Source organism: Hibiscus syriacus, unplaced genomic scaffold, assembly GCF_006381635.1.
Source record: "Hibiscus syriacus cultivar Baekdansim isolate YM2019G1 unplaced genomic scaffold, ASM638163v2 tig00110194_pilon, whole genome shotgun sequence".
Lineage (NCBI taxonomy): Eukaryota > Viridiplantae > Streptophyta > Magnoliopsida > Malvales > Malvaceae > Hibiscus > Hibiscus syriacus.
The window spans coordinates 935016-954789 of record NW_024062620.1 but is presented as its reverse complement, the minus strand read 5'-3'; the positions used below and the strand labels follow the sequence as shown (position 1 = coordinate 954789).

The 19774-nt window shown below is 32.9% G+C and overlaps 3 protein-coding genes across 5 annotated transcripts; all 3 read right to left on the bottom strand.

The window, feature by feature from the left end:
• Window positions 1-1576: 1576 nt before the first annotated feature.
• Window positions 1577-3548, bottom strand: LOC120217994 (receptor-like protein EIX2). Its single transcript, XM_039215009.1, has 2 exons — window positions 1983-3548; window positions 1577-1633 (listed from the first exon to the last, which is right to left on the bottom strand). Exons 1-2 carry the CDS (start codon window positions 3546-3548, stop codon window positions 1577-1579), a joined length of 1623 nt encoding a protein of 540 aa, XP_039070940.1.
• A 6784-nt stretch (window positions 3549-10332) lies between these two features.
• Window positions 10333-12068, bottom strand: LOC120217855 (copper transport protein ATX1-like). 2 transcript variants are annotated; one of them, XM_039214884.1, is made up of 4 exons: window positions 11944-12064; window positions 11469-11544; window positions 10550-10743; window positions 10333-10504 (listed from the first exon to the last, which is right to left on the bottom strand). In XM_039214884.1, exons 1-4 carry the CDS (start codon window positions 11950-11952, stop codon window positions 10460-10462), a joined length of 324 nt encoding a protein of 107 aa, XP_039070815.1. In that variant the 5' UTR covers window positions 11953-12064; the 3' UTR covers window positions 10333-10459. The 2 variants fall into 2 exon arrangements, with proteins under 2 accessions (XP_039070815.1, XP_039070814.1); XM_039214883.1 differs by having other exon boundaries at window positions 10333-10743; window positions 11944-12068.
• A 4166-nt stretch (window positions 12069-16234) lies between these two features.
• On the bottom strand, window positions 16235-19350 carry LOC120217946. Of its 2 annotated transcripts, none has more exons than XM_039214971.1 (5): window positions 19147-19350; window positions 18088-18205; window positions 17516-17943; window positions 16682-16779; window positions 16235-16609 (listed from the first exon to the last, which is right to left on the bottom strand). In XM_039214971.1, exons 1-5 carry the CDS (start codon window positions 19179-19181, stop codon window positions 16356-16358), a joined length of 933 nt encoding a protein of 310 aa, XP_039070902.1. In that variant the 5' UTR covers window positions 19182-19350; the 3' UTR covers window positions 16235-16355. The 2 variants fall into 2 exon arrangements, with proteins under 2 accessions (XP_039070902.1, XP_039070903.1); XM_039214972.1 differs by having other exon boundaries at window positions 16335-16549; window positions 19147-19336.
• Between the last annotated feature and the right edge of the window lie 424 nt (window positions 19351-19774).

Below are 19774 nucleotides of genomic sequence, written 5' to 3'. Positions count from 1 at the left end.
ATTCTTCACCCTTGTAGAAAGATTACAGAATGTGTGAAGACATCTCGAAACTTTTGTATAGATGTTGTAGAAAATGGGCGAAAGCATCTCAACATTACTTATTTGTAACGGAGACATCGCAACTCTCTTAACCGGACGATAGATACATGGTGAGGAAAACCTTAGTTGGAGTATAATGGAGGAAGCTCAACACTTTTGGCTAAGGAAGAGACATCTCGACGCTCTTGGAGAATAATGCAGAATGGGTGAAGGCGTCTCGATGCTATGACTAAATAGTGAAGGATTTTTAACGTTCTTGGAGGGGCGATCGATGACATACTTTTGGAGAATTTCAATACTAAGTGGAGAAAGTAGAACTACGATGTTTTGTTTGTATCAAAGATACTTCAACATTACACTATGTTAAGAAGAGGTTTTCTTAGTACCTGTGTGAGTAGTCTGAAGGGCCATTGAGGGAGTTGTTCTTGTCATTTGAGACTAAACATTGATTGACAAGGTTACTTACATGAAAAGTAGTCTAGAGGATCGTTGCGAGAGCTTTTTATACCATCGTAAGCTAGATGCTGATTACCGAGGTGTAAATTCCCTACATGTATCTCCATTGAGCCTTTTTGATGCTACATTCGATGTTATGATAACATCGTAATGATGAACATCCATGGTAACATCTACGAAGAAGTGATTTGCACTAACAAGGCATTTTGCGCTGGCTGCCCAACATCAGTTGTCAGTTGATGATTTCTCAATTAGGTTTGTCTTTATGTACATCCATCTGGACCTCATTTTGGTTCCCGTCTCTTTGCACGAATTGGTCTAACACCCCATTCTAACTGTCTCCTCCACAACATTTGTGAGGTATACACATTACTGGATATCATAACCCCTCTACTTGTGATGTTGGTAGTAATGGGTGGTTATTCGTCGAACGTCCGTCCCCATAGTAAGAGGTCCGTTGGAGGTCCGCTCCCATAGTAACGGTTCTTTCCACTGCTGGTTAGCTACGTTGACTTGTCAACGGTGGTTTGATCGATTCCTGTTATCCCATCTATTACCCGGAAAAAATGAGCTTCCAACACCTTGGTTAAACCTCAACGACTCATGGAACCTCGATGGAAACCTTGGATACTTCCTAGTCTGCTGCCTTTATAAGGTAGATTGAGGGGGAGTTGAATTTGGCCAGTGCTAGCCACAAACCCCATTTCCTTTACCTCGATATACATGTTGGCTACCTCAAACAGCTGGCTGATTTTTATTTACTTGTTGTCTATTAAAGCATACTTCAAGAGCTCGTGCTAAAGGCCAGAGATGTAAGCAGAGACTACCCACTCATTCGTTAGGTCGTAGATGTTGTGTCTAGATTTGAAGAATCTCCTCGTATAGTCCTTCAAAAGCTCGCCAGGTCTCTGTACCATGCTAAGCATGATGGCTTTTCAGCGGATGATGGATCTGTTGGCCAAAAACTAGTTGATGAACATATGCGACAACTAGTTGAAATTCCCTACAATTGTCGCGAGCAAGGAATCGTACCATTTCTTGGCTCCCCTTCACATACTTGAAGGAGGAGAGGTCTTTTCTCCTATGTAGCCCAATCCCTTCCGGAGCTCTTTGAAACCTTGAGATTGTCAACTTGTCTCTGCATGATAATTATTCTGCTATAGAAAGTTTAACCGGTATGACTTTCTGTCCGTATTTTGTAATATTGAGTCTGAGAGGTAAAAAAATGCAGTACTTTTGACAAAAGTGTCAACAAATGAGAGATCTAAGTGAAATTTTGGTTATAGTGCTTTGCATAAACTAATAAACAAACAAAAGGAGATTTAGAGTATTTTACATTTATTCAAAAATGTCAGAAATTTGTTCTGCAATGACTTTAGGGTACTGAAAATATAAGAATCCCACTTTTGAGTAAGTATAAGAGGGCAAGCTACACACAGAAACCCAAACCAAAATCCACATTCCATGCATATAAAAAACCAGTTCACTTTGTTTCCATTATCCACATCTTCTCCTACACTGTTGCCAGTGGGAACCACAGCCTTTGAATCACGCGAACTATTTGTCAGCGGTGGTCCATAGAGTTTATTCCCAAGAAAACTTGATGAACTAAAGGTTTGGAGTTGCGTGCCTGATGGGATCTTCCCAGTGAGATTGTTGTAGGACAAATTCAGGTAACTCAAGAACGTTAGCTGAGACATGGACTCTGGGATTTCACCAGAAAGTCTGTTTTCTGATAAATCAACACATTCTAGTGTGTTCATGGCACCAATATTACCAGGAATTTTTCCAACCAGATGATTTCTTGACAGATTCAATGATAGCAGCCCTATGAGAGTTGTGATTTCCTCAGGGATCACTCCTGATAGATTGTTGTCTGAAAGATCCACCAGTTTGATTAGTTTGAGTGTAGTGCTGTAATCGAACACCACCCCTTTCATTGTAAGTGCTATGTTGTCGACAAAGCATCCCTTTGATGTCTTGTAAGATATTGTGCCATTTGATTTGTTTCTCGAGTTCATTGCCGTGAGATTCTTGATGCAGGTTGGGATGTTTCCTGATAAATTGTTGTGGGAGAGGTCAAGGATTTGAAGAGAAGGTAGGCCACAGATTTGGTCTGGTATTCTCCCATGGAACATGTTTGACCGGAGGCCGATGATGATCAAATTCGAGAGCCTTTCTCCAATCCATGGTGGGATTTCTCCGGAGAACTGATTAGCAGAGAAGTCAAGAGTGAGTAGTTCTGTACAATTCGACATCGATTCGGGGATTTCACCGTGTAGACTGTTGTTGCTTAGGTGCAAGGACTGAAGAGAAGTTAAAGCTTCCACGGAGGGTGGGATTTTACCACTCAAGTTGTTGTCACACAATTCAATGGCCACCAACCTTCCCCATTTCTCCCAACAATCTGGTATTTCACCTGACAAGTGATTACCACCAAGGCTGAGAACCTCCAGTTTCATCCTATGTTTCTTTCGACACAGAAACCGCAACATAGATCCCGACAACGCATTATTCGAAAGATCTAAAGCTGTCATGTTTAAGGAGATAGCAGGCAGTGAACCAGTGAAGTTGTTGGAACTCAAGTCCAACACAAGAGCAGCATGATTTGTGAGCAAATCTGGTATGTTTCCCTGGAAATGATTCCCGGAGATGTTCAGATATTGCAGATGGGAAGTCAAGTTCCAAAACCAACGGGGGATTTGAGTTTGATCAAAAACATTGTTGCTTAAATCCAAGACAGACAAAGACTTCAAATCTAGTAAAGCAGGGCTCAACTGACCACCAAGCTTCAATCTGCCATTTGAAAATCCAAGGTGAAGCTCAGTGACATGACCGGTAGCATTGTCACAAGAAACACCCTTCCATTTGCAGCAATCTTTGTTTCCAGGCCTCCAATCAGCTAACAACATGTTTGACGAGTCTTTGAGATCCTTCTTAATCTTCAACAGAGCTTGTCTTTCACTTCCAATGCAACCAGGTTCAGGGTTTCCCTTGCAGAAGCAGCTGTTTAAACATAGCAATACCCATAAAATGATTGCAACAGAATCCATTCACATTCAACCATAATGCTGCACCACTTGGAAATATGCATTCCTAGATAATATTCGTTAATTAAAGCGCAAACATCCCACTTTTAGTCGTTGATTAACGTCAGATATTCTAGAGTATCGTATAGAAGTTTCCATGGAGTTTCTTTCGGGGAAAAGAATGATTGCTGATAACCAGACCATTGGTCCCACTGAAACTGACTGGCAATGATATCGGTGATAATGATGGACAATCAAATATTTATCACGTTATGTTTTAGGATAAACTGCATCATATTTTATTAAATTAAATTTTAGGTTGTATGTCGTTTATACCACTGAACTTTTAATTTTTTTAATTATAGTATTGAGTTTTAGTTTTAACTTTAATTATGTCATTAGGCTGTTAAATTTTAATGGGAAGATGATATGAACAAATATTTCTATCATTGTGATGATGTAGACGAATGAAATCATTTGGGTGATAACTATTGATGCCCTAAACGACGTCATTTTAAACATTAAATTTTAGAGATATATCAATTTTATCACTAAACTTTTAAAAAATTCCATTTTTTGGCACAACACTTTTTTGGATGTCGATGATTGGCAATCACTTCATGTCACTGGTTTTCTTTTACGACAAGATCGGTACTAAAACGTTCGAATTTTTGAACAAACCACAAATTTCTCAAATCTAAGAAAATACTTAAACCCCTAAAATGATAGATGTTTTTGTTTAATTCCATCCACATCATCACATTGGCTCAGTGACATAATTAAAGTTAAAATCAAAGTTTAATGTTGTAATTGAAAAAATTAAAAACTCTGTGATATAAATGATACATCATCTAAAGTTCAATGACATCTGATGTAATTTAACTATTCTATTAGTTAATTTGTACGATTGTTCCAAAAGGTTGTTATCAAGTGAGTGAACGTCACCTTCACATTTATGCTAATAAAAAACAAGACGAAATAAGTGAGAAATGATAGGGTCATTTTCATTGAAAAAATGGGCTGCTCAAATCAAACTAAACTTCTCGTCATTATTCATATATGGTTCGAATAGATGCATCGACAGGTGTGTATTAAACTTAGGTTAAAAGTCATGATCATATACTACACATTATAATTATCTTAAATTATTTAAAAATAAATACAAATAAATTATAATTATTAGTGATTATAAAGTAATATATATTCATAACTTTTATAATCAATTGAAAACGTATAAACACTTTACAAATACAATTACTTAAATTTATAAGTTTTAAAAAAAATTAATATTTTTTTTATTATTAAAATCACTTATGTATTGTTATGCATTTAATTGAAACATATGTCGCGGGCGAAGCTTCTATGATTGTCACATACTTTAACTTTGATATTTACTTGTAACAGATTAAAATAATATATATAGGAAAGAAATTAAGGTTAAATCAATTATTATTTTTTAATCTCGCCTGATTTCGTTTTTTTAGGTTCATTTCTATTCGAAAAAGATCGATTATTATTTGTTTGCTATGAATTATTTTGAGAAAAAATTCTACAACGTTCGTTGAGTATGGATGACCACAGTTAATGATGAAAACTATTAAATTAATTTATAAAACGTTAAATTATAAAGTATTAAACGTATAATAATAAATTCGTTAAAAATCTAAATATAATTGAACTAAAATACAATATTTATAAACCATTAGTTTTTAGGGTAAACTATATCATTGACCACCTAATTATTTACCTCTTTTACTTTAACTACTGATTTTTCAATTTTGTCAATCGGATCACCTAACCATTTAAATCTTGTCAATCAAATTACCTACCGTTAGATATTAACGGAGGAGATGACGTGACAGTTAATAAAATTTGTATAATTACACATTTAATCCTCATTACTTATGCATTCTATTAATTTGGTCCTAACTTTTAATTAATTCAATAAATTTAATCCTCAATTAGATGGTGACATATGTCATTATGATAATGGATGTTTTTTATTAATATTTTTATTTAATTTAATAAATTTTGCATCCTATAAAATGGTGTCACATGTCACCAATTGAATAAATAAAAAATAATTTGAATTAATAATCACTGCTACTGAGATTTGAAACCAAAACATGAGGAGAGTAAATAAACACCTCAACCACTAGGTTGCACCATTCAAATGACAAATCTATCATGAAATAATATATATAGTTAATAACAATAAAAAAAAGGAAATGACCTAATAAGAACTCCAATATAGAATAATTGAATAATACGATAATCTAATATATATATATATTATAATTGATTAATATATGAATGTATTTATTTATATTTTAAATCATTTTAATGAAAAAATAAAAATAATTTTAATATATTATAATTGAAATATAACGAAGAGTTTCGTTGACTTAGAATTTTTATGATAGTTGAAGGCTTATCGTAGTAACTATTTTAATTTATGTATTGACTTGTTTATATCCTAGTTAGTGTAAGAATTTTCTATTTTATTATTTATTATATATTTGAAGAAAATTTTAGGGGAAACTTGATTTTATTGAAATAGTCTATTTTAATATAGAGTTGTTAAATAAGATTAGAGTCCAATCAACATTATAATATTTTAAAATATAATATGATACATTTCAGTTCAATAAAATTAGAATAACGATGACAATTTATTAATTTAAAATATGTAAATGATACATTTCAATTATAACATATTAAATTCTCCTTTATTTTAATTTTTCATTAAATGTGATTTAAAATATAAATAAAGCATATTCATTCATTAATCAATTATAATATTTGTATACATATTTTATATTTTCATACTATTCAATTATTTCATGTTTGAGTCTTTATAAGGTCATTTATTATCATTAATTATATTATAAATTATATAGAGTATGTTATGAATACTAAACAAATTTAGTGGTCTAACTTAGTTGGTAGAGTGCTTAATTTTTTGGCTTGCGTCCCAAGTTCAAACCCAATCAACAACATTTATTGATTTAATTTATTTTTTATTCATTCAATTGGCGACACATGGCACTATTTGATTGTATGAAAAATAAATTAAATAAAAAATATTAAAAAAATCCAATCACACAATGACACATGTATAATAGTCAATACCATCATATTGAGGATTAAATTCATTGAATTAAATAAAGTTAGGACCAAATTAATAGAATGTGTAAGTAATGTGGACTAAATGTATAATTATACAAATTTTATTAACTGCCACATCATCTCCTCCAATATTATTTAATGGCAAGTGACTTGATTGAAAATATTTAAATAGTTAGGTGGCTCGATTGACAAAATTAAAAAATTGGTTAATAAAGTAAAATGGGTAATAATTAGGTTGTCAATAATATAGTTTACCCTAAAAACTAATGTTTTATAAATATTGTATTTTAATTAAATTTCATTTATATTTTAACTAATTTATAGTTACACATTTAGTACTTTATAATTGAATATTTTATATAATTAATTTGTATAATTAATTTAAATGTGTTCATCTGTGCTTATCGAACGTGACAACATCATCCTATTTTGAGTGATTTTGTTATAAGAAAATGCTCTATGTTTATTGCACCAATTGTTGATAGTAATAATGTGTTATATGTTTATAATAGGCGGTTTATACCTTCTAGTTTAGATAGAGAATCACAATTAATGATTTTTAATGATTTTTTTGATAATACGAGTCAAATAGAATTGATCGGAAAAAAAAGGTTTAATGAAACTTATTGAGTGCGGGTGTCAAATATAAGATCATGATTGCTATTCACATACATGCATAGCACACAAATAGATATAGTTGTATGACAATAGATTTGATCCTAATATATCTCAAAGGTTATCTATTATCATGTCAAAGGATTATGATCAAACGAAGATATGGAACTCTGATTGCTCGATTAATGGAAAGATTTTTTCGGAGACTTTGACAGACAAAATTATTTCTCACAGCGGAACATTTCCGGAGGTATAACAATTGCTTGCGAAGGAGCATTTCGGAGACATAACACTTTTTAATTTTTTTTATATTTTTATACATGAATTTATCATTTTAAATCATTTTTGATAATTTTAATTTTTTAATAATTTTTAAAAAACACTTTTTAAATTTTTAAAATTTTTAAAATAATTATTGTGTTACTTTTTTAATATATATCATAGAATTTTAATGATCTCTTTAAAAATCGTATACTCCTAATGATTTTTAATATTTTTAATTTTATTTTTATTTTTAGTAATTTATGCAATTCTAATATGGCAATTTTCGAGCTTGTCATAAAATGTAATCTCATTAGCCATTTATTAATTAAGGAAAACTGCTCACGGATAAGTTCAATTGATTTTATTTTATTACAAGTAAACTACACGGATGATTTTTTATGTTTTTGGTTTGATCGATTTTAGTCATCAATTCAAAGAAAAAGAGTGACTTTAATCCCTTACGTTATCAGTTCATTCGATTTTAGTCTCTCGACCATTAACTTCAATTAACCCTAAACAAAAAAAAAAGTGTTACGTAGCAATTAATTTTTTTTAAAATCACGTGTCTTTCTCTTCTTCTTTCTTCACAAATTGCCATGCAAATCAAGATTCTCATCCTGATATAAGAATGTTTCATAGGACTTTTGTTTTGACACCAAACATCACCCCTTAGTGAAAATGAAGAATCAGAGTTTGCTAATATGGATTTCTCTCACCCTTCCAAATTTTATCCTCCTCATCACCCAAAGCCAATCTTATGCAACAACACAAACGCAACTCATTTTAGATAATCTCACAATCGAGAGCTTCATCAACAGAACTCTCCAATGGAAAAGAAGTACCCGTCATATGTCGAAATCACATTGAAACATGAAGTTATCCACCTCACCAATGGTAGTTATTAGTAAAAAAAATATTGCGTTAACATTGACTAACATAAATAATAAATAAATAAAATAAAGACGATATAATCATTGTGCCGTATAATCACTACATTAGAAGTAATTTCGTCTGGATTGGTGTAATTCCGGAAGTTAACAAAGTTTTTTAGATTTTGTACACTCGAAATAAGGATATGGAACTCGCTTGGTACATCAAATAGTGAAGTATAAATTGATATTTATAAGAAAAAGATAAGGGATAAATCAGTAGTAGACAGAAGCGATTACCATAAAATTTCAACCACTCTTCAATATCTCTCAAATATAGAAAAAATATTTTATAAATGATATTTATTTTTATTTAATTATTTGCATTATCCAACAATCCCCACTAATGCAAATAAATAAAAGATTATTGAAAACGAGAGAAGAAAAACACTGAAATTAATCGCTTAAGCACTAGTATCTGTTAGATTTGAACTAGTACATAGTGAAATAAACAATTCTTCTCTTAATAAGAGAACGAATCTTGAACTTGTTAAAATAGGAGTAAACTTATTACACACGGCTAATCTCAGATCCAATTGAATTTCGCGACAAATCAATCAATTTTGTCAATATACATCGGGATGCTAGTAAGTGCTCTAGAAAGACAACTCAATATCTTTCATAGAAGTTGACTAGTTCTTCACATTTATAGATGACTTCATCAAATTTATCTTCATATAGACCATCCAAATCAGGGATATAAAATCATTAAAAGCATTTAGAAAGCTCAACTTTTTTTTTAAGATTCGGGGAATTCATCAACTCCGTATCACAAGGACCACTCAAATCTTGGGCTATGAACTCATTAAGAGAGTAAAACTCAACATCTCAAGTCAGTGAGTTCATCAAGTTCGTCTCACTATGACCACCCATATCCTGGGTTATAAATTCATTAAGAGCAAAAGCTCATCCTTATGCATGTACATTATTTTCCATAAGAATATACAAGAATGTACATTATGATTCTTTTCATAACTTCGTTTGACCACGTTGAACTTAGAAAACTAAGTTGGGTGTCCACCATGAATTCCTCTACCAAATGGGTTCAAGACATATCCCCTCAACAAATCATGAATCTCTTTTCATTTTAACTCTTAAGTTAATAGATCAATATAAATTATATTCAATCCTCCTGTATCTCAAAGTATTATCATTTTATTTTATGAACTTATGCCTTTTCTTTTCATTGTAGGTTTGATTTTTAAACCACTTATATGAGTCACGTAAAAACATAAAAGATAAAGAATTTTCTCCCTTTAAGGATTCTCAATAAGATAGATTCTTAAGCCATTGAACCTCTTGCCTAACTAAGTCTTGACTTAGCATCTCAAACTTCACAATAGAGCTATTAGCTAAGTCCTGACTTAGCATCTTAGACATCGTTTTGGTGTGACATGTCACATCAGCAACCATTAGCCATGTCATTGTCTCATTAGTGAATTAACAACGGAGTGACATAATTGAATGTAAAACTAAAGTTCAATATTATAATTGACAAAATTGAAAGTTCAATGATATAAACGAGTCAACAAATAAAGTGTAATGGTATCTGAAATAATTTTCCCTAATTTTTTTAAAATTATTTTCAAGGCCAATTCTTTGACCCCATTTCTATGGAGGAAGAAAAATGGGGTACTAAATACACAAATTTTTTTGGCTAAGTTTATATACTTACACGTGATTGACGAAATTTGGCAAAATACGAGTATTAAGGAATGAATATAGTTGCAAAAAGAAGTGATCTCATGAAGAAAAACAGGAAAATCAAGTGCAAGTAATCGTGTTTTTGACTAATAAGGACACCCTTTGTTTTTCATTGAAGAGGAAAACAACGTCGTAGGGACATATCAGAAGAAGATATCAAAATGACAAGCACCCAACAACTTATTCTAGCTTCCCGTGTTAAAGGGAAGTAAGTATACATATTCTACGATCCATATAAAAATGCAGTAAGTTTTAACAAAGCCACACCAATTCATGAAGCAAAGCGGAAACCGATTACGCGGCGGCAACAGCCTCTGTGGGCTTTGTCTCTCCTTCTGCTTCAGCTTCCGTGGGCTTTGCTTCGGCCTCTGCTGGAGTTTCTGTAGGCTTTGCCTCTCCTTCAGCTTGAGCTTCTGCAGGCTTTGCTTCGGCTTCGGCTTCTGCTGGAGGAGTTTCTGCTTCCCAGAAGGCAGTCTTCTTTCCGGTCTTCGACACAGTCTGCAGAACAGCATCGGGCTGAACGTTGCCCTTCACAGTGACTTTCTGTTGCTCCAGATCTATATCATATGATTCTACACCTGAAATGTGTTTTCATGACTTATATATCAGTTAAATCATATCAAACCAGATAAAATAACAGCAACTGATTATGATGGCCCATTTCCTGCTAAAAAGTAAAGAATTAACATGTATCATTAGATTGGGTGTATGATTTCCTACTTGAATGTAAAAATGAAGCTAATCCTTTACCAATTTACCAAAGAAGATGAATGCAAACTATTTACACCTCTCTTTTTCCTTTTCCCCGTATCTATGTTACTTGGACTCAGGGTTGAACACAGGATATAATACTAGACGAGGCGAACTTATAAAATTTTAAAATAACCAAAACAAATTATTAATAGAAAATATAAAAAAAAGTCTAAATAACATGAGAGTTTGAAATTAGTATATTCGGACTTGTTGATGAGCATGAATCAGATACAATAACGTATCCAACATGAGTACTTGTTCTGGTTTTCTTAGTATTGAAAGATCACAACAACAAATGGATCGAGGGGTGCTGGGAAATTTTCAGGAAATTTAAGTATTTTCTTTATATTTTTTTATTAATGATCTAACTTTGCACTCCTAAATTTCTAATATAACTTCTTAAGCTCGCACCCTTACCTAAAATTCTATGTTCGTCTGTGATGATAACACGTACAACATGAGTACTTGATGGAAAACGGAGAATTTAGATGACAAAGTAATGTAAAAATTAGTGTAAGAAAACTAAAGGTGGTGATTATTGATTACAGACCTTCCATTTTTCCCAGAACTCTCTTCACGGCTCCAACACATCCCTGGCATGACATACCAACCTTGAGAACAACAGTCTGCAATGAATCCCATTTAACTTGAGTCACCTCATCAATTAACAACCATCAACTACATCAAATAATCTACACTACCAACATACTAAAATCATACTCCTGTAAAGAATGAATGTCGTTTAAATACAATAGGTTACTCTTCTTCCGCTCTTTCTTAAGCTAAAATTGAAAAAAAAAATCTAAAATCTAAATACGCAAATCTTCATCTCCAAATTATAAATACCAAATCATTCGAATTCGGTTTTTTAGCTAATCATTCCCCCTTTTTTATCTTTGAAACACAAATACAAATCAATCGAAATTGACCGAAACAATAAGAAATTTGACCCAGAAAATATTCCAAACAAAAAATACTAATAATAGAAATGCTTAAAGATTCAGCCAAGAAAAAGAAAAGAATACCTGAGACATGGCTTTTAGACTTGGAAATATAAACTGTGGAAGAGGAAGAAGAAGATATTGTTTAGCGTTGGTATGAAGCTGCAAGGTCGAAAGAATCGAAATTTATAAAAGATTTGTGGGTGGTAGCCTGGACCAGTCCACGCGCTTTTCAGTATTCTTCTTGCCGTTACTAATACTATTAGTTTTTTTAATAACTAATACTAATTGGCTGGATATATATATATATATATATATATATATATATATATATATATATATAATTTTGTTGTTGCTTTATCTTATATTTTGTAATATTATTTTTAAGAGTTTCAAATTGGCGGTTTAACTCTATATTAGATGTATTTATAGAAATAAATTTTATTTATATATAACGAGTGATGTCATAGTTTATGATAAGAAATGAGATGAAGAGATCATCTGTTTATGATCTACTTTTTTTCGTATGGAGTAAAAGTCACTAGTCGATCAAGATCCTAATTTGAAGATCAAGTGTATTATGAGAGAGTATCTCTAAAGAGAGATTGAGAAAGTCTCTTTTTATCATAGAGGAGTTATTTTATATAATATGAATGTTTGATTGTCACGTGATCACTTATTTGTAGGATGAGCCGAATCACCTAAGTGGATGAGTTTGTTATGTAGGTTTATCGAACTACATGAATTACTAGTCATTGGATTATGAAAAGGTGGTATGATATATATCATGTGTAGTTTTAAAATGGACCTCTTATGGAGTGGCAGAGGGTATAACACTTGCCCCTTTAGCTTGAGAGTTGTACATTGACACGATTCTATAGGTAAAGTAAGGGGATGGTTTTTGTTTCGTTAGCCCCCTTACTTTTTGTCTTTTTACATCATCCCCTCTTTAATGGTTTGTGTGAAGTCTTTAAGCAAATTTTCGTACGACTTATGGTTCAAAAGCTTTTTGCAGTGTTTATTCTATAATATTCAGTGAAGTTTATTCAATACAAATATTCAACTCCATGCTCAATGCCTTGAAGGAATTGTTTGTAAAGAGAGAGCTTATTGAGCTCTCTGGAAAGATCAACGTTGATGTCGATGCAGATGTCAGATGTTGCATAAGGCCTCTAAAAGGGGTGTTATTGAGTTGGGTACATATAACCATTGCGTGGTATAATGGACATTGGATTTGGTTGGTTTAGAAGTGGATGGGGTGGGTGCCAAATTTGAGTGTTTGGTTCCCCACCAAATAATGCATCGAAAGTACCAAAAGTGCCCTTAAAATTTTAGTACACAAGTACTTTCATGTACTACACGCTTTGGGCAGTGCCAAATGCAATCTCTTTATGGGTCGATTCGAATTTGTAGAATTAAACAAAATACATATTTAGCTTAATCGTGTGATTGTTTTTTCATTCAAAATCAAGTAATAAGACCAAGCATGGAGCGTGACTCCTTGATCAATAGGATATTTTCAATTTTAATTTCCCCTAAAGATTACTTTTTTAATTTGAACACTTTGACCTTAATATATGTTCAAAGGCTCTCAAATTAAACGCTTATATCTCTTTATACATGTGCTCGAGTATGAGATCTCAATGGACAATAACAATATCTCAACTACTGAAGTAATTCGGTTCGTACACAATAATTGTCCAAACATTGTGATTTAATTTTTACTTTTTCAATTAAATGATAGCATTTTCGTAAATAATTTATAAAAGAAAATAAAGTGATATTTTACCTCTTCAAAATTTTAATTTCTTTCTTTTTATCTTAAACTGGGTAAATAAAAATTCAACCCTCTAGGAGAAGTAAGGGAAATATAACTTCTTTTATTCCAAAAGTTATTTATATGCATTAAAAATCATTTCCTATACTTAAAAGGCAAAACTCATAGGTATTCAGCAAGTTCGGTTGCATTTTTCCAAATATGGAAGAAAAAAATATCTAACTAGACCGGTAATTAAATTTAGGGTAAACTATATTTACTCACCTAATCTCATGATATTATTTTGGTCACCATTTTTTTAAATCATATTTAATGTTACGTTTTGAACTACGCCGTTAAAAAATTAATGGTAATACTGACGTGTCACTATAAAGAAAGTCATATCATCACTAAATTTTTTTTAAAAAATTACCATGACAACAATTTTGTATATTTTTTAACGACAAATGATCAAAACAAAACGTTAAGTATGATTTTGAAGGAAAAAAAATTGAGTGACCAACACATAATCGCGAGAATAGGTAGGTAACTAAATACGTAGTTTACCCTTATGTTTATTGGTACAACAGTATTTACGCCAACAACAGTATTAATGGGGAAAATACATATATCAATACATACAGTTGCATCTCCTGGGGAACTCCCATCTCCCTTGACTAGTAAAGACGAGAAAGAGAAAGTGATTACAGAAATGGCCTTCAAAAAGATATGATAGGCCAAGCATCTTCATGTGAAACATCTTTCTTGATTAAGACGCAACGTAAATGAACTACAATCTATGGATATCTGGTCTAAAATGGTTGTCAAGAAATGGAAACTGATCAGGACGTACCCGTATATGTGGCACTAGGTCAGGATAGGAGGGGAAAGTTGGGTAACTCTGCAGAGCTGATGAGGGTAGGCCTGGTTCCGAGTAAGGATCGAAACATGGATTTCGAGTGGATCTTGACCCTGTCTCTGCATACCGACTGGTGAGAATTTGATCATCGTTTGTGTAACCAGATGCAGTTGGGACTATGGAAGAATTTGATCTTACATCCATATAAGGGCTACTGTAAAAACGATCACCTGAAACTGGTGGGTAATTACTAGAACTACTTGACAAAGTGTTGGCATAAGAAGTGGTGAGAAGATGGTTGCTAGAAGTCGGTGCAACTCCTGCATCAGGGTAATAGTTTGCCAAACTCAACTGCAGACCCCTTTTTAACATCATCAATGTCGTGGAGGTTAGCAATTGTCAATAGTTTCAATGGTCAAGTGACCTCACTACTCAATAGAGATGGATAGCAAAGGAACTCACTTAGGTGCACTGGACCATAGGAAAGCAAACAAGGATCCACCTTCAGAACCAAATATCAAATTTCTTTTAATTTAGATTTCAAAAGATCTTACTAAAATGTTTGGAGAATGAACACGTGATTCTAACTTAAAAGTTAGGTTTAGTGATATATGAAGGATTTGTCAGCTAGCAATTTCAGCAACCATGTGTGTGCCTAAGAGAGGGGTGGGGAATTTTCTCATCTCGCAAGAAAACAAAAGATAATCAGCCCAAAGAGATGATTTGCTGCCAAAAAACTGCAGTTGAGGTTAGCCAAACAAAATAAAAATTTTACCCAACTTTCCACGACAGATGGAAGAAAAGGACAGCCACCTATACATCTTCCCAGATTCAGTAAGAGAGGGTTTTAGACCCTCCCTTTCCAATTGAGTAACCCAAGTAGCAACCAGCAGATTTTGCAAAGTTCAACTCCATCATCTGTATGTATTTTTATGGAAATAGATTCCTTTGAAAATAAGATTAAATCACCTAGGTATTAACCTTTGTTTCATCTTTAAATTTCTAATTTCTAATTTCCCAGTCTATAACAAAAGAAAACCATAATTCACTTATCAACTCCTCAACTAAAGTTCTTAAAAGGTCATAATTCATAACCAAATCAATTACGGCTTAAATTCATAAACGTTCTTCAGCTGCTCTTGAAAAAATAGACATAAATTATTTTACATTTCAGTACCGTGTAGAGATGTCAATCTGCCATTAGTATCTTATGTGATTTAACAATATACATTAGCAAAAAGATCACAAAAGGTACTGCAGAACCAGAAGATAATGACCAGAGATGCTGCACTAAGTTATTCTATATGATACAATACTGGGTACACATATCCGGGACATGCATTTTATAAAAGCAACAACTGCCGCTATCAGACAATAATATGCAACTCCATATGGAATTATGTAAGAGACAACAAGCATCCATAATTACAGAAACAAGGATTATAGGCGCTATCGAGTATACAACTAGTAGGGGAAAAACCTTCCTTTAAGAAACTTTTTGCACTGAACCCTTTCATAGTATCATGTATATTTAATTCATTTTGCACCAGAAGTTTAAAATGTTCCCCCTCAGGCCTCAGTAACCTTGAACTTAAACTATCATGGTATTTACTTGTTTTATATAAATATAAAACACACGTGACGTGTGAGTTGTAAATAAGATAAGGTAGTTACAGTTTGTTATTTCCTGTAGATAAACCTAATTAGTTTAGATTACTCTTATCCCTAGTTTAAAAGTTAAGTGTTGTATAACTATAGGACTCCTTGCAGGAGTGAAACTCTCGGTGCTGAAGTCTTTTAAAAAGACTCGCTCTGTAAAGTTTTATTTGTAGTGAAATACTGAGAAAACAAATCTGTTTTCATCAGATTCTACATTAAGTTTTAGTATGAGATCATAACCAAGAAGGGAAAAGAACACCTAATATCTATCAAATAGGTTTTGCTTAAACATACCGGTGTACTACTATTATTTTCTCTGAACTTCTCTTCCCATTCTCTTTGGGCCCTTTCCATTGCTTCATAACGGTCAATAAGTTGTGCTTGATGTTCCAGTGCCTTTTCCATGTCTTTCTCACCTTCATACCCATGAAAACCAAGACCATAAGCAGTTATATTTCTTTCATCTTTTAAGGCATCTGAATGTAGATTGTCCACTCAGCTTTTATTTACAGGAAAATCTGAATGCAAAGGTAAAATATAAGACTCACTTTTAGACTGATTAGTATTAACTTCAGGTGATGTTACAAGTTCATTTACTGGTGAACCGGCCTTGACGACATCTGATTTGGGCTCCTCCGCTACTAATCTGATGATATAAAACAAGCAATAGATAATTTTGTTACTTGACTAATGAAAGTTAACACCTGTGAGGATTTCAATCTTGAACATGGCATCAGCTGAAATGTACCAAGATGAAGAGAATTCTCAAGTACAGTCTTTTTTATAAATGAAAATGAGAAAAATAATCCTTAATTAAAAAATTATTCCACATTTTATCTTTTAGTTCTGATTTAATCTCCTTCGCAAATGATCTGATAAATAAAGAAAGCATTCACAAATATTTGGTTTACTTGATTAATGTGTCATAACTATGAGGAAAACCATGTTGAATATGAAAGAAATTAATATGTAACAAGATGAAGAAAATTCTCAAATTAAGATATTTTTATAATTGAAAATGAGAAGAATGATCTTTAAACAATATTTCATTTTGCTCATTCAGTTCTAACGTTTCCATAACACATTAAGCTGTACAAAAGTATCAAAGTAATAAATGTACCCTCTCCATCGCCATTTCCTTTCTTTTTTATTTTCAGTTTTTTTCTTATGTCCAACCTGAGACCACTACTACACATCCTTTTCTTTATCATATCTTATTCGGGACTTCAATGTTTTATTCTTTGCATCAGAGAAGAGTGCATGTCATACAGGTTCTAGTACCCATAAATACAGAACAGTATATTCTTTTCTATTACTTAAGAAAAAAATAAAATGGCAAACTCTTTATGATAGAATAAAAGCAAAAGTATCATGTACCAAACCTTGATTCCCGGTGTCTTATCTTCCGGCATGATTTTCCCTGCCAGTGTTTTGGGGACGAAAAAACCATAGATGAAAAAGTATTGTGCTTTCTCACAATTGAGTCTCTATACTTTTCAGGAGAATGAGAAGCACTCTCACGGCCTTTCCAAGACAAGCTTCTACAAGATAGTGAAGAAAAATCATCAGAACCCGAAAGTTCCTCTTCTTTTCTTCTCCCTTTTGAACTAACGGATCTCTCCTCTTCTTTAGTAGAAACATTATCCATGTTGGACTCAAAAGGCGAGTCCTGGTCAGAGCTTGAATCAAGTTCCTCAGATACATCACGTACCCCATTATTCTCCAAAATGGCAAGAACATCTGCTGTTGCCTTTTCAGCTCTCCTCCTTTGGACAGACACAATTCTTAGCTGTTCCTCAAGTTCAGCTACCTGATTTATATAAAATCCAACACTATAAAGCATTACAGAAAGTTGATACACTTGAGCATGATATATATATGAGAGAGAGAGAGAGAGAGAGGTAAAATAGAACAACCAAACCTCAAGAGGCCTAAGTAAAACATTTAAACATACCCTTCTTGCCAGTTCATCAGCTCTCTGTCTTGCAGTTTTGGAGACAGATCGTTCGGACAGTAAACGTGCTCGTAGGAATTCAATTGTCATATTGGAATCCTCCATGTTGCAAGTTATCCTGAAAAAGCAAGGGCAAATTAATCACCCAAAAATCAAACAGCAAACCTCATACCTAATCTTGTATAGCTTTATGAATGATCAACTCGTCCCCATTGCTCTCTCATTTTCACACACAACAAGCATGCATGAGCAATAGTGCAATACACAGAAAGTATGAACAATTACTAAAGCTAACACAATGACAGAAAATCTATTTTTACATCAAAATCAGTTCCCCCTAGCATATAAATGAATTTACTTATATATGGTGTTGCTATAAAGGCACGGAAACAAATACTTTCAAGGCATCAAGAGGCTTCCTGCAGAAAAGAGGAACAGCCATGCAAGAGAAAACTCCACTGGGGAACTAAACAAAAATAACAGAAACTAACCATGTTTTAGCTACACCGAAAACAATCTCTTATAAAGAAGACTACCAACCAAAATTAGAACTGGAAACAATATCTCCAAACTGAGGGCCAGCATGGGACACAAATACAACTAGGATCATCAAGAGCAGTTCCCATATTTTCTTAAGTTGTTTTGGTAGCAGATTTTGTAAGAGAAACAGCCCAAGTCCAATCCCGAAACAAAAATAATCCCAAAGACTCTCCCTCCAAATTCCTGATCAATACAAATCAAACACCAAACTCTCTGATCTATGTAGGGATAACTGTTTATCAGTCAGAACCAGGTCTGAAATCGGGTCATTAACACAAACATGCTAGCTGAAGAAGTCTTAAACTTTGGCTTCTAACTGAAGCTCACTCCTCCAAAAGCCAAAATCAGAAAAAATAAACAACATAATACTAATCCAAAAAACATTAAAAATATATCTAGAGAAGCAAAACGATCAATGAGCTAAAACTAGTTTAACACACACACAAAAGCCTAACTGAAAGCATCAAAAACTAGTTGAACACACAGACACATATTAAGAAATACCCATATTATATGTACCTTTGATCTTGCTTTCCTTGATCAGAATTCGGCATTTTTAGAAGCAGGAGGCTTTGATCAGCAACACTCCAAAATATAACCCAAAAATCCAGCTTTTTTATTTTTTAAAAAAATAGAAAGAATTAGAGTATGAGGAGGAATGAGGAAAACAAGGTTTTTGATGCAGAAAGGAAAGAGGGTGAAAAATACGTAAGAAGGCAAAGTTGAATGAAATGGAATTGGTGGATGACTTTATGGTATTTTTCCCTTCACAGTCTTTAACCTTGAGATAGAAATGGATGGAGGGGACCGTCCGGAATTTCAAGAAAAGAGGCAGAAGCTACTTTCCTTTGTTTTAGACGCGTCCCTTTGGACACTCCATCGTTATCGTTAAATTTCAATAGATTACCAAACCCACTAAAACTATTTATCTAAATTCTTAAACCTTGTACAAATATTACAATTAATTGCTAATGTTGGAATATTTTAGTATAATTAAATGCTTTTTTATAGGTCAAATAAATTATAAGATAGTATTTATTTAGAATTTTTCGTAATCATTGACAACGCACGTATATATGTTGACACACTGTTTGAATCTGAGACCTCTAAGGAGAATAACATTTATTTTAACCACTGAGATCATTTG

Coding starts and splice junctions, on each gene's coding strand:
- LOC120217994 (XM_039215009.1), bottom strand. CDS start 3,548: ATGGATTCTGTTGCAATCATTTTATGGGTATTGCTATGTTTAAACAGC. Junction 1,634..1,982: donor ATGTGGATAATGGAAACAAA/GTGAACTGGTTT, acceptor ATTATCATGCAG/AGACAAGTTGACAATCTCAA.
- LOC120217855 (XM_039214883.1), bottom strand. Junction 10,744..11,468: donor AGTTCTGGGAAAAATGGAAG/GTCTGTAATCAA, acceptor AACACATTTCAG/GTGTAGAATCATATGATATA.
- LOC120217946 (XM_039214971.1), bottom strand. CDS start 19,181: ATGCCGAATTCTGATCAAGGAAAGCAAGATCAAAG. Junction 18,206..19,146: donor CAAGGAAAGCAAGATCAAAG/GTACATATAATA, acceptor TTGCTTTTTCAG/GATAACTTGCAACATGGAGG. Junction 17,944..18,087: donor CTGATGAACTGGCAAGAAGG/GTATGTTTAAAT, acceptor TATATAAATCAG/GTAGCTGAACTTGAGGAACA.